Consider the following 14,912-nt stretch of genomic DNA (forward strand, 5'->3'; position numbering starts at 1 on the left):
GTTGTCCGCAGTTCAGCTGAATTCGTGCTGTTAGGAAACTCATAGGACAGAGACATTACAATCTTACACTTAAATAAAAAACAAATAGATTATCCATGAAGAGAAACTCTACATTGGGAAAAACATAAGATGGAAGTTCCCTATAATATCTGTTAAGCACACACCTGTAAAGAGAGAAGGAAAACTAATTTGAAGAATAGAATGGCATGAGGGAATACATTATTAGACATTAATACATATAATCAATATAATCATAACTAATAGTGTTGTATGTATTTCAGACAACACTCATATATTCAAAATAATATTATTTTCTTTGTTTCACCTAGCTTTTTAGATAGAGGAAGGGTCGATAAATGAGCGGGTGAGATCATGATTGGATGTGTAGACCAGGTGTTATATTTTTATTAATTGTTGGCACAAGGCTCTAAATTTTTCCTCTAAATCCTATAAAAACTCACACTTTTCGCAAAAGGGTACCACATTCAAGACCTTTGCTTGACAGGGTGAAGTGGTCCATCACTTGCAGATCTCCACCAGACTGATTCCTTTGTTCAAGCTACTTTTCCTTATAATAGGAGGTAAGCATATTACTAACATTATTATATCCTACATGTATTGGTTGCATTGCTATAAGGTTTTGAAGCTATGTTTTGGTTTTAAGAGAGTGTCATATTGAATGAAACTGAAATATAGAAGTGGGTGCTTATAAACTGCTTGTGTTGGAATTTGGAGGTCTGATCAACCTACCTTTTTCCAAATATTAAAAGCATTTTAATAAACCGAAGGAGCATTGCTCTGATTCTTAAAACTTAAAATGAATGAGTCTTGAGTGTCTTTCTTTTCGATTAAATAAAGGTTATATGGACTTACTTACAGCTCGTCCAGTGCTCGAACATAAACCACTAGGAGTATATAACATCTCTGTCCTCCTAATGTCTCCCCTGAGTTAAGAGTGTGTGCAGAGTAAACAGAAAATAAATAAGACCGAATAAAAAGAGTACGTGAAAATCTGCAAAACGCAGCAGACGTGACATTAATATTAAGTCAGGCACCATATAGTTTCGCATGCAGACAGATACTGTCTGGCACAAGGGTCTCTAATTAATGTGTGTATTTTGATGGTGGTTGGCAAGGATGGGGTTAATCCCCAGCCTACCTAAATACATGTGAGAATGTGGCTGCTCTTGGCGCCAATAGGGAACACTCACGTCCTATAACAAGAGAACCTGAAGCTCTATTAGGAGGGGACTGCCAGGGAGCCGGTAAGACACGAAGTGCTGGGAGTTAAACCAGAGAAGAAAACCAGTGAAGAATTGCCCAGTCTGGTTAAATTAAAAAGAGTGGTTTGTTGGCTTAACTGCCCCAAACCCTTTAGTTAAGAAAACTAGAAGTTTATTTGGTACACCGCGGGGAGTTAGATTTTTGTTTGTTTTATTTTGTTTTGTGTTTAATAAAAGTGTGCAACCGCGCTAAAACTCACAGTTCTGTGTCTGGGTCAGTATTGTAAAAGGTGCAGACAAGGCCGAGCTGGGGGCTTGGTCACAATATATAGAAACGTATTGTAAAGCATGTAAGTATCACCCATTTTTCTGCAGAGCTACTGAAGGCTTCCTTACTGTAAGCACAAAGGTTATAAGTCTGGAGCACCAGTTACATTTGGGCAGTGACTTGCTGCAACTTTTCAGCCAAGATAATATCTTTGTTTAAAATGATCAAAGGTCTCTAAGACATAGAATAAAAGCCATTTGAAAAATACAAAAGGTGTTTTTTTTTTCAGCTGATTATTAACTTCAGTTAACTGGCACTGACAAAGTCTTCAGCATTTTGTTTGTCCGATCCCATGCACATACTTCAGTTGCCTAGATATGTTAGAACTGAACCAAATGCACCACTTAACTTGTATGTTGTGCATGCATGGATAGATCTACATCATTTTTAGTTTAAACAAGCAGCAAATATTGCTAAGACGATAGTGTGTGTTCACTTATGGATTTTCCAACATGCTGTGATTTTACAAGTTTAGTGTCCCTTACATGTTTTGTGTTACATGTACTTCAATCTGACATTCAGCTCTGTCCCTTAGGGTTTACGTTCTGGGGTTGTATTCATGGAAACAGCAGTTGAGAAATCCTTTTTTTTTTGTTTGCTTTTTTGTTCTTCAAAACCAGCCTTTTTCACGGTTAATCATGCCTTGACCTGTTTTACTTCAGTTTGTGAAATACAGATAGAGGAAGAAAAATGTTTTACCCCGAGGGCTCGGAACTGAAATAACGTATGATTCCTGACATTCCACCACAGTGACAATTACATTAATATATTAGCAAGTATTGTGCCCGGCTAGACAAAGAAATGAACTGTGTTTTTAATTGTGTTTACTGATCACGGGCTCAGAATGACACTTCAGTGTGATCATGTTTACACCATCACGGTCCTTAAAGGCTTAAGATAACTCACAGCACATTACCCAATTCGACCGTGTGTGTCTGTTTGTGTGTGGATGTGGATGTGGGTGTGTGCGTGTGTGTGTGGGTGGTGGGTGTGTGTGTGGGTGGGTGGGTGGGTGTGTGTGTGGGGGGGTGGGTGGGTGGTGGGTGCTACACCTCAGTCTTCTGTGCAGTCACACTATCACACATGTGGTAGAAAAACCATTTTTAACGATTACTTTTTAATACATTGCTAATGAAAACTAAGATTTAAAATAAATAAACAAATAAAATAAAAAGTAATGCACTCTTCCCTAAATTATTAAATTTATTTAATTAAACAAAACAAAAAAACAAAAAAAATCACTCAAAAGGAGAGGCCTATTTTTACATTTTTCCAATAAACAAAAAAAGACTGTCAATTCTACTTTTAACCCTGGTTCAACATGCTTGCATTACACTCAAATATAACTTTAATTTGTATCTCAAAAGAATCCTGAAAGTATATTTTACTTCTCTCCATTTTTTAATGTTGTACAAAAAATCACCCATTCGGTAACCCCTGAAGCAAGTAGGCTATATTAGTAAAAGAGATTCCCTCAGTATCATGAGACACCATGATCCATAGACAGAAACAGGTTTCTACATACATCCCTGGATTCTCAATAATCTGGGGTAAACATTGTAATCACAACTGCAGAAGATATTCTCTAATTATATGTGAAATCATTTGTGACATATATGTATGTACAGTAAGGGCAGATTGAGAAGCACCCCATTATATCCATTCTGATTCTCTCAATAACTTGCTACAGAATGTACTAAGCACCCTCACAACTGGATACGTGGTTCTCCAGACATTCTCTATGTAAAACGTAATTTACATTATTTACAAAGTACTGAAATGCTTCTTCCCTTTTTAACATTTAGAAAAAAAAAAAAAAACAGTTCAGTGAGAAGCAGCTCACTGGTTCACAAATAAACACAGATAAAAGGTAGATAAACATCAACCAGAACATATAAAAACACATAAAGCATAATCGTATCTCACACCAAATGCCCAGGCATAGTCTGATCAAACTCAAAATCTAATTTGAGCTAGCATTTCAAAAGATGTTGCCCTTAATACCTGAGCCAAACAGGTGTCAGTAGTGTGAAAAGTAGGTCACTGTGAACCATCCCATTATGAGGAATAACTTCTTCAGTATAATGTAGCCTTGCTGTTTTGCCATCAAGGATATGCTTACCCACAGGTACAATACATCCCTAAACAGAGAATGTGTTCAAGGGGACTCACCTTTCCTGGGGAACAGCAAACCAATACTCAGGCTGCTTCCCTCTCCTTGCATAATGCTGTATTGGAGCCATGCTCTTATCTGCAAAGGTCTTCCTCATAGGTTTGCCCACCTTGATGGACAAGAACATTGGGGGCGTCTTGCTTTTCTCTTCTTTTGATGGCAGCATATCTAACAAGAGAAAGGATGCAGCTAGATAATTATAAAAGAGCATGCATTACCTGTCTTTGATTTTTAAAAATAAATCAACATGCCACTGAACACTTGACTTTTACTTGATTGTTGAAAAAATACATTGATCGCTGCACATCAAATCGCCCTGTTTCTTTGGGAACATTTTCCCCCAAAAATAAAAGGAATCTAGCTGAGTACTATTTTAACCTGTCATTGAGATCTGAATGGTGTTATTGTTGTTGTCGATTTACTGTATAACCTTGAAATGTGAACAACCATTGCTGATTTGGGTGCTGCTTAATCTTAAATCAGGGATCCTATACTGGTTCACTACTCATTTTAACGACTACCACACTTATGTAAATATATCTCCTATTTCTTTTTTGTTGATTTTAAAGCAGTTCACGTACTGTTTATGAAAAAAAAAAGACTGGGATGAAAAAAGGACAACTTACCCTCAATTGGTCCCTCTATCTTTTTAAGTAGCCAGGATTTCAATTCTGCTTCACTGTTTTTCTGCTGATTTCCTTCTTCTGAGGATTTTAACAGTGGTCCCTTTCCATTCAGTGCATCAGACAAGGAATTCTGGTGTGCCCCTGTGCCCTCTGCCACAGTGGTTTCCTTTGCAAATGTATCTGAATATGCGTTGTTATTACCACTGCCAAGCATCTCTGTGTCAATGAAGTCAACTTTGGAGGTTTTTCTCATGGGAGGAGAACCCTGGGCTTGCTTCCCTTGCCCAGGCAATTCATTTCCCTTCAGTGAAGTCTGCTCGTCCTCTTTGGGAATGTCTGTGAAAGGTTTATGAATGGGTGGTTCTGGAGTAACATTCTTAGAGTGTCCACTTACTAAACTAGTGTCATCTCTCAATTCTACCTCCCCTGCAGCTGCAGGGTTTACAGAGGATTCCTGAACTGATGCTAATGATGTAACGGACTGATCTTTTTCTATTGCAAAAGGTTCCAGCTTCACTGTAATTTTATTTGCATCAATCCCATTAATGATACCAACAGGAATGCCATTGGTTTCTTTCCCACTATGTGATGTACCTGTGGCTGGGGAGGAAGGTGGTTCTAGTTCAGTAAAGCCTTCATCTGAGTGAGACTTCTCTGCACTGTCCAAGACAGGGGTGACGGTCTCACTAAGGTGTGCCCGACGTTTCTTTTTATTCTTGGCCTGGAATCGGCTAAAAGGATTGATATCCTGATCACAAGAAAGGTCTTCCCACTCTCCAGGCCTGTACAGGGGACAAAGATCCTTTGGTAGGTCGCTGTTCGAAGAGAAGTGACGAATGTGCATGGAAAATTAAAAAAAAAAAAAAAAAAAAAAAAATGGAAAAAATAAAAGAACATGGAAAAAAAAAACAACTACTGTATAACAACAAAATAAAACAAAACAGCAACAAAACTCAAATAGTGAAACACACACACACACACACACACACAAAAATAATAGCCTGGATGTTGACAAACAAATAGGCTGTGCTTTTTTTTGTTTATTTTTTATTTTATTGTTTTGACTGAAACAAAAATATGTTTGATGATAAATAAAATAGCACACTCTTAGTAAAAACAGGAGGGTCGAACATTATATTTTTTGGAGTGACTCCACCAACCGTAAAGGAACAGAGTTAACCCTACAATTAACATATTGGACAAGGGTAGCAGAACTGTTGTGCAGCAAGGTTTAAAGCAAAATGTATTCATTTTACACTTAATAATTAGTAAATTTAAGAAAGGGTAACATCAACAAGTTTTACTAACAAGCAAATACAAGGCCAAAATAGATGCTGCTAAAATGATCCAACTAGTGACCCGAATAGCATGCTCAAGATCCTTTTAGCCAACGGAGCATGAATTTTCATTCACATGAGCAAAGCCCAATTGTACAGTGGTGCCCAGAAGAATTGTGAATGGTTAAAAACAGGTACGTAAATCCCAGATAACCTGCCTGCTTGTTTCTTCTTCTTCTCGTGGGCCTGTCAGTTTCCTTTCTGATGCAGTGTGGTTAGAAAGGTCAGTGCTACACAATTATACCACACCACACAAAAAAAGCTCATTTAAACTAAAAACAAATAAAAAATACAGCTAGATTGAAAAATCTTGCAGGTCACGCAATACTATTTCATTGCGAAATCGGATTATTATTTCTGCAATGTAGTTGCTAAAATATAACCTCTTGACAAATTAAGGCAACAAAATACAATCCTGTATGACACGGATATGTATTTTTCTCTCTATACAGTAAACACACCAACATGCTGGAGGACTTGAAATAAAATATAACTGAGCTGCCTCTCTCAGTAAATGGAAATCTATGAATATGTAAAGCTAAGCAATACCTGCGTCCCACACCCGGACAATGATCACCAATTATTATTATTATTATTATTATTATTATTATTATTATTATTAAAACATACAGAAAAATAAAGTTTTTACCACTTTGGAAATCCATGATCCAATTACGTTACAGATAATGATCCTCTTACGAACCATAGAAAGAAAAATATTAAAAGGGTGAGTAATTATATTTTGTAAACCTAGGGCCTGCGATCTTTTTTATGTACATTTTTGAGGTAATTTTTGATGACCCCTTAATGCAAAACCAGACAGTTAGCGAACAGTTCCTACTAATCTATTATCCCTTATAAAGGCTCTCTCAAATTAACTCTGTAACTATAAACCATGGAACAGTTTATAACATGAGGTAAACTAACTGTATGCCCCCCTTTTGTAGTAGATAATAAAAAGATTTAGTTTGAAAACAAAGTGCTTACGATGGTAGAGCATCTTTGATCTTCATGTGTGAGATGTCACTGTACAAGGCAATAGAGAGCACCTCCTCCATGGGGCAAATGAGACCATACTCTTCACAGCCATTCTCGATCACCAGCGGGTCCGATTTATGAGGGTCGAACATAATGCTGTTTGGAGTGACGATCATAACTCCACCGACCACTCCCTTAAAACAAAGAAACAGTCAGCCCTGCAATAAACATGCTGTACAAAACCCCAGAAGCACTAGATTTTGCTGGAGTGAAAGCAATAAAATCAGGAGAGCAGATTTAGGGTTTTAAAGCAAACAGACTGGCACACACCTTTCCGTCTGTGATATATCTGCAGCTCATTTTTAAAAACTTGACAGTCACCAGCTCCTCTTCTTCAGAAGCTGACGATAGGACTCTCTGGATGGGCTTTGATGAGTTTCTGGCTAGGTCTGCGTCCTGAAATTATTATCAATATTTTTTTCATGTGAATAACTGCAAATTATGCAAGTGACATACTGTACATCCGCCGGCCATGGAAGTTATACACAATAGCCAAATTCCACTGTATGTATGCATGTGTAAAAATATAAAAGGTTTGACAGACAGGTCTCAATATAACCTGATAGAATCCAAAATGAGTGATACAGAGTGTCTTTTGCAAGTTTTATCACAATTTGATAATCATTTCTCTAGATATATGTAAACAAATCTGCAAGTGAGACATACAGCTATGGCCAAAAGTTTTTCATCACCCTATACAATTAACTAATTTTGCTTCATAGAGTCGAATGAAACCTGCTGAATAATGTTACATTAACATACTGAATTACATACCGCTTTGTAGTTTTTCATACACTTAATGAATAACTGAACAGAATCGTAAAATGTGACATTTTGAAATCTAACATGAAATACTGTACTACTACGGCTTCCAGTAGACTTTTGCAGTATCATTTTGTAGTTTCTTTGATTACATGATGTTAAAAAGATCTAAATGTTGTTCAAATACCATTTTTTAAAATGTACAGTTTCTGTTCCACAGGCAGAAGTTTTGTGTTTAATATATACAGTTGAATACATACAGTACTGTTTTATTAGTTAGTTTTTTTTAACTATTTTGTGCAAGTATGAGTCACAGCAGTTTTTTCCATTGCCCCTTGGAGTCCATTCTAAGTGGAGTGCACCTGTGTAATTTAATTTTTTAACACACCACACACACACACACACACACACACACACACACACACACACACACACACCTGAAAGATCAGAATTGGTTAATACTCGTGGCACATACTGCATCTAAACAATACTGTTCTGACAATCTTAACATCATCCACACAATTACTGAACAATAACAAGTTTACAACATCGAGTTTCCTTTTCTTTCTACACAGCTCAAAACAGGACTTTTGTCCGAAACGTTCCGAGGTATACATTTTTTAAATCATTTAAACCTTTTGTGTGCATGCATACATTAATATATATATATATATATATATATATATATATATATATATACACACACACAGTGCCTATAGAAAGTCTACACCCCCTTGAACTTTTTTTCACATTTTGTTGTGTCAGTGCCTCAGAGTTTCATGCATTTAAATAAGGATTTTTTCCACTTATCTACACACCATACGCCACACTGTTAAGGAGAAAAAGGTTTTATTGAGAAAAAAATATGTATATTAAAAATACAAAACTGAAAGATCAAAATTGGATAAGGCCCCCCCCCCCCCCAGTTAATACTTGGTGGAAGCACCTTTGGCAGTAATTACAACTGTGAGTCTGTTGGGATTGCACACCTACATTTGGCAATATTTGACCATTCTTCTTTACAAAACTCTGTCAAGTTCATTGGGAAGCGTTGATGGACAGCAATCTTCAAGTCATGCTACAAATTTTCGATTTGATTTAGGTCGGGACACTTATCCAACCAAGCTATTTCAGTTTTTCATTTTTAAATTTTCCACACATTTCTAGAATATTTTTTTCACTTGGAAGCTGTGGGGTAGGATGTGTAGAAAAATGAATATATATATAGAGGATGTCTCAAATTTAAAGTATTTGTGAAACCAGTTATGCATCTCCAGCAGGGCATAATACCACAATATTTCAGAAAACTAAATATTATTACTATTGCTCTGCCAATGTTATCTCTTTCTGTTAAACAGTTATACAATATTTTCTGTACAGTTGGCATACACTTTGGTTTTCACCAGCTTCCTCCTCTTTGAACACCCAAGCACAGTAAGGCTGCAGTGTTCTTACCAGTAGTTTATCATATTCTGCATCGGAGGAGGATACTGGGGAAGCAGGGCTGTCTGAGCTGAGCGAACGGGCTCTGTTGGAATCATGGTCCATAACAGGCACATAAAGTTTCTGCAAGGACCAAAAAAAACAAAAACAAAAAAAAAGGTTATCGATCAATCAGAAAAACACATATAGAGCACACACACACATACACACGTGGTGAATGGTATACTTGACATAAGGTGAGTTTTTACCTGCCCTGTGACGATGGTATGTGAGAAGAGCCTGTTGATTTCTACTAGTTTATTTGGGGTGATGTTAAACTTCAAGGCAATGCAGCTGAGAGTGTCCTGGGATTTAGCCTGCACGAAACAGAAAGTGAGGGTGTAAAGATTACTGACGTGTCTAATTGGATTATGGGAAAAACATGAATCACTGAAAGATTCTGTGCTAATGTAGCTTCAACAAGGAGCGTGCACTCAAAAGGAATAACAGATTACAAAACATGTTGGGGGTGTATGACCTCCGAACATGTAGAAAACAAAACTGGTCAAATATTATATCCTCATATAATGACTAGCCATCCGTACAGCTGTCACTGTCACATAATTTGAACTAGAAAAAAAAAATTGACACTACACTGTGCAATTATTATTCAATTTATTATGCCACATCGTTCTAATGGTTTTGCAAAATGTGTTTTGAAGCTGCAACAGTATCACATATGCTATTAATAGAGGGTCACTTAATTATTTTACACTTTAGATTCATCTTTGACCACATTTTACCAGCTGTAGATGCAAGTCAAGATTATTTTACATGACAGTACTGACGTATGCAATTTGGTGGGGGATGTGCATTAATTAAATGTGTTAGAATATCTGCAGGATAAGCACACTGACCTCATTTTCCAAGAATGTTCGCTCAACCAGCGTTGGGAAACATATTTATTTCAGAACTGAGTACATGCTAACATTAAAACAACTATAACATAATGAATTATAATGTTAATGTTCTTTTGGCTTTTCCAAGCCCGGTGCTTACGATATATTCCACTGTGCCGTTTGGTTTCTGGACCACCATTTTCTTCTCTTTCTTTTCATGGGTTTTGTCTCTATTGTCATCTGAAAAGCAGAAAGGATTACAAACAGATCTAGCCAAACACCAAATAAAAAGTATATTTTTCACACCGCCAGCTCCTTAGGACTGCACTGTAAGTGTACAAATTCAAAATGCATCTTCTGTAGAACTTTGTTTTTCCTGGTCAGATTACAGCAAGGCCACTGACAGTAAATCTTTATATAACCAATTACAACTGATTGCAGAATAATGACTATAAAATTGCTGGGATTAAAGTCAGTTTTCTGGAGACAATTATGAATCCCACCATTAGTGTGTTTTTCGTGAAGTAAAGGCTGGATTTTGTTGTATACATTCTTGCACATGTATACAACATGGTTGCATCCATTGTGATTGGGCACAACTATACCAATGATCAACGAAGGGTGAAGGCAGCAAAGCAAAGAAACTCCACTATGACCTAGTTACCTATTTATAATGAGCTAGTGCACTAATTTGCCTCTTACGTTGGATTTTGTAAGATCCCATCTGAGCTTGACTGAAGAACCAGTTTAATAAATAAGCTAACTGTGGCGTTATATTAAGGAACACGTTGACTCCCTGTTGGGCTGTGCGTTATATATATATTGCACATTAGGCTACACATTATTTCTGGTTTTTGTTCGACTCACCTTTGTAACAAAATCTATCAAGGAGAAAATAACTTATAAAAATGTTCAACAAAATCCAAAAAAACATTATGAATTGAATGAGAAACAAAATGATCTTTACAAAAACTGTTGATACAGATACGACTAATATATATATATTTAAAAAAAAAAAATGCAACTACGTTTCCTACCTGATCCAAGAGAAAGCTGCATACAATCTACTGACCAACAATATGGTTTAATTGGTTTGACGGGTCGTGCATTTAAAATTGGTTTCGGAGATGAAGCACAAAAATGAAACGGTTTATTTAACAGAGTCTCATCATTCACGGAATCCAAACTCCCCACAATAGAACTGTAATCAGGCGGCTGAGAGCTCGTTACACCACAAACAAAACCCGTCCTTGGTACAGGGCCTTGATTTTCTTTATAGGGTTCACACCTACAGAGTTCGACGTGGTCCTGTATCACCAACCACTCCGCTGCAAACATCATGAAAACCAGAGGGCCGTCCTATTAAAAACCGCAAAAATAATTCAGAAAGTAATTTTTCCCATGATAGTTTCCATTTGCAAAATCGTTGTTAAAATATTGCGCACATCAAACTGATGTGTTCTTTATCGTCCCGCAAGAAAACAGTTGAAGCAATGTGGCAAAAATGACGAGTGTTCAGTACAATCTACTTGCGTCTCCGTATGTAGAATAATCTCGTGGTTTTGGCTGTATCTGGCAGTACTGACACTGTCCAGTTCCACCTCTACACTACTGGCCTTAGATACCAGCAAGAGGTCAAGTAAACAACAGTATAGCACGCCTTCTCGAGTTCACAGCTCACAGATCTCACGTACTGCACGTAGCGCCTGTCAATCACAGGCATCATTCAAAATAAAGCATAATTACGGGGGAGGGGGTGAAGTGTGAAAGACTTAATGTAAAAACTATGCAAAAACGCCAGAAAAAGCACTGTTCAACAATATTATCTGCATACATTTTGCCCATAATAAGACCATTGATTTTCACATGTAAATTGATAGTTTATAAACTCCATATCTATTTTGTTAATTTGATAATAATTTAGTAAAAACACAGCAATGGAATTATACCAACCATATTACGGCAACAGACATAAATAATATATAGTATGTACAAAATACATTTTTTTTACAACAACTTTCTAGACGGTAGTTTGAAGATGAAAAAATAAACCATTTAAATTTGCAGCACTGCGCAGTACACCATGCATGGTAGCAATCGCTGCAACTTTACAGGTGGCATACATTTGGTAGATATTGTGATGTGTTTTGTATGGACCAGTTAAATGCTCCTTTTAAACACCTCAAGTAAATGCAGTGAGCAACATACCATTAACAAATGTGTAAGGTAAAGGGATAAACAGCCTACAGAAGAACGTCAAGGAGCCGAGGTGCAATTCTATATGAATGTGACAATCGCTTTTCGTTTCCATAATTTAAGTCTGACTTAGTTCAGTAACTTGTCTATATGCGAGCCAGAATGTGACATCTTCAAACAAAACAAACGTATATCGCTTATTTTAATTAAAACACATTCCATGTTCACATTGTTAAAAAGCCTTATTACGAATTGTGGTCTATTCCATTGTTTCAGACTGGCTAATCCTCAAAGTGGCTTTATATCAACCTTAAATACCTTAGCTTCTGTTTGCAGTAGTTTCAATGCAATACTGGCATAAATATATAATAACAGATAGCTTCAGTGATTTACAGGAAAATAATTCAATCGAGAGTTTATGTAACGTCATAAACTACTAGACTTGAGTAAGCCTCCAATATATCCACGATCATCGGTGAATCAGTTGCCCATCTCTGTTAAGACTAGTGCCACATACTGCATCTGAACAATACTGTTCTGACAATCATAACATCATCCACACAATTACTGACGATAACAAGTCTACAACACCGTGTTTCCTTCTCTTTCTCAAAACAGGGCTTTTGCCCGAAACGTCCATAGTTGTATCGTGTCTATGTCGTGTGTCCCCCCCCCCCCCCAAAAAAAAAAATAAATAAATAAATAAATAAATATAAAAACCAACAAAGCATTTATACTATAATTATCAGCATTCAACAAAAGGAAGCAATTATTTTGATTGCTGTGTAAAACATGTTTCAAATATTTTTAAATTGCATATCTATGACTACTGAAACAACAACAGTAATAATGGCGGGTGTAGCTCATGGCTGGCTAAAAACCGGTTACATAAAGTTTCATCAACAATCAGTATTTATAACCAGCTAAATTTGAATTTAGTATACTTACAGTACAAGGCAGAAAATAACTCTTTAGGTCTATTTTTTTTAAATGGTCACAGCAGGGATTGTAGAATTTTGCCTGCAAGCAACATGCCTCTTGTCCACACAAGATGACCCCACACAACAAATTAAACAAAAAAAACAACAAAGTTTTCCAACCAAAAATGTTTTTAAAAAAAATGAACAAGAAGTAAAATGTGTCCTTTACTGCTGTGCCCACAAGCCTTACAGGATGCAAATATGTTTGGAATCATACCAGAGTAAAATGTACTGATCATAATTAGAACGTAGGGTTAAAATGATTGGAGAGATAAAGCAAGTGCAGACATGTATGGAATGAAAGACAGTAAAGAATTAACCACAGTAACCTTGCAAAAGTGATTGATTAATGGTCATTGCACTTGAATGGGAGTAACCGCTAAACAGCTAAATTACATTGACAATTAGTAAGATAACAAAAACTGTTTTCATGTATGCCCTAAGCAACAGATGTTAACAAGCTACTGAACCCTGGACAGGAGGGCCTGACTAGGAATATTCGCTGGGCGCCTGTCCAGCTACGTTGTATCATGATGGGGAACTACAGTAGCCCCACTGAGTTTTTACTTGGTGACCCACTCTTAACACACATAAATAACTCAGATTACGCTCCAAACAACTTTAGAAGAAAGACAAATAAATTAAAAACAAATGCTGGTAGCTATATACTGTGAGGAAATCCAAATTAATTGCAGATGAAAATCAGAAAAAACAGGGTTTAACCACTTACAATATGGTCTGTAAAGCAGATTGCAAAGGTGGCTTCTGACAGCTCCTTGACCATGACAGCATATCAAGTGAAATAGAAATATATTTTTTAGAAGAGAAACATCAAAGAAATAAAAATATCAATTAAACCACAGTTTAACCACCTTACAATAGATTCTTGATTTTAGATCAAATTTCTATTTAGCTACTTAAGAGTTTTAATTCAGTAAAGAATATCTTATTTCTCAGGTAATTGCATGCTTTATAAAAAATAGAATACATTAAATGAATATCTGAAAGAGCTGGTCAATCAAAAACAAACAAAAAAGGTGGTCACATGTTCACAATACTGCTGCCATACTGGGACACATGTCAAACTGAAGAGTACTGTTTTTGGACAGCATTTCCATAAACTGAAAATGAGAAGTCAGTATCTGAGATATGACCAGTTGGAGGAATTATTTTCAGTATACAAACATACACCAGTGATCTCACTGCCTGTCAGACCCAGTCAGCATACCTTTTAGTTCCATTCACTATCATCAACAATAAAACAAAAAGAGGAATTTGATCAAAGAGAAACTCAAAAAAAGAAAGAAAGAAAAAAGAAAGAAAGAATGCCCATCTTACAAATATAATTTCTTACACATTTTACAGGGCATTATGATGCAATCCAAGGAAAAAGACAATCCAGAGTTAATTGTTTTTTTTTTTTGTTTGTTTTTTGTTTTACCCTTTTTGCATTTGTGCAAAATGTTGAAACTACAATGTTGTTATTATTATTATTTTATTTTTTTAAGAGAGAATTTTGCTTGAGGTTAATGATCACAAAAAAGTTTCTTATTCTATAAAAATATAGTTTATATGCAACTGAAAACAACCTTGCTGCATCATTCCTCTGCTTACGATATATCTGTAATCTTAATATTCAAATAAAAAAATTGCATTAACACAATATCTCTTTGAAAACATGGCAATACAACTAAACTATCCTTTGTTGAAAAGTGTGTCTAACAAGTATCAGAACTCTCCTGATAGAGGCTGTCATGCTGGTCTAAGGATTTTGCAAACAGGAAGTACCCATTTCACCTTTTTTCCAGTTTCAAGCACATGTTAATGTAAGAAGGGCAAGAAGGGTCTATTAGCATCTTTATATCTGCCTGATTATAAGAGATTCAGGTTTGCCCTTTCAGCATTTTATGTATTTCCCTTTGGGCATT

General features: G+C 36.2%; 1 protein-coding gene across 8 annotated transcripts in view; it reads right to left on the reverse strand.

Annotated features, from left to right (window-relative positions):
* LOC121316271 (nuclear receptor coactivator 7-like) overlaps nt 1–14,912 on the reverse strand; it is a 49,265-nt gene that overhangs the window by 10,665 nt on the left and 23,688 nt on the right. For 3 of the 8 annotated variants that reach the window (XM_041251242.1, XM_041251241.1, XM_041251240.1), the window contains 8 exons: nt 13,715–13,759; nt 9,969–10,048; nt 9,179–9,286; nt 8,943–9,053; nt 6,996–7,121; nt 6,675–6,859; nt 4,351–5,165; nt 3,724–3,892 (listed from right to left, as the gene is read on the reverse strand). In XM_041251242.1, the coding sequence (XP_041107176.1) occupies nt 3,724–3,892; nt 4,351–5,165; nt 6,675–6,859; nt 6,996–7,121; nt 8,943–9,053; nt 9,179–9,286; nt 9,969–10,048; nt 13,715–13,759 (1,639 nt within the window). Of the gene's footprint in view, nt 1–3,723; nt 3,893–4,350; nt 5,166–6,674; nt 6,860–6,995; nt 7,122–8,942; nt 9,054–9,178; nt 9,287–9,968; nt 10,049–10,845; nt 11,402–13,714; nt 13,760–14,912 lie in introns of those variants that run through there. The other 5 variants (XM_041251247.1, XM_041251243.1, XM_041251245.1 and 2 more) reach the window with 5 other exon arrangements.

This window comes from Polyodon spathula, chromosome 5, assembly GCF_017654505.1.
Source record: "Polyodon spathula isolate WHYD16114869_AA chromosome 5, ASM1765450v1, whole genome shotgun sequence".
Lineage (NCBI taxonomy): Eukaryota > Metazoa > Chordata > Actinopteri > Acipenseriformes > Polyodontidae > Polyodon > Polyodon spathula.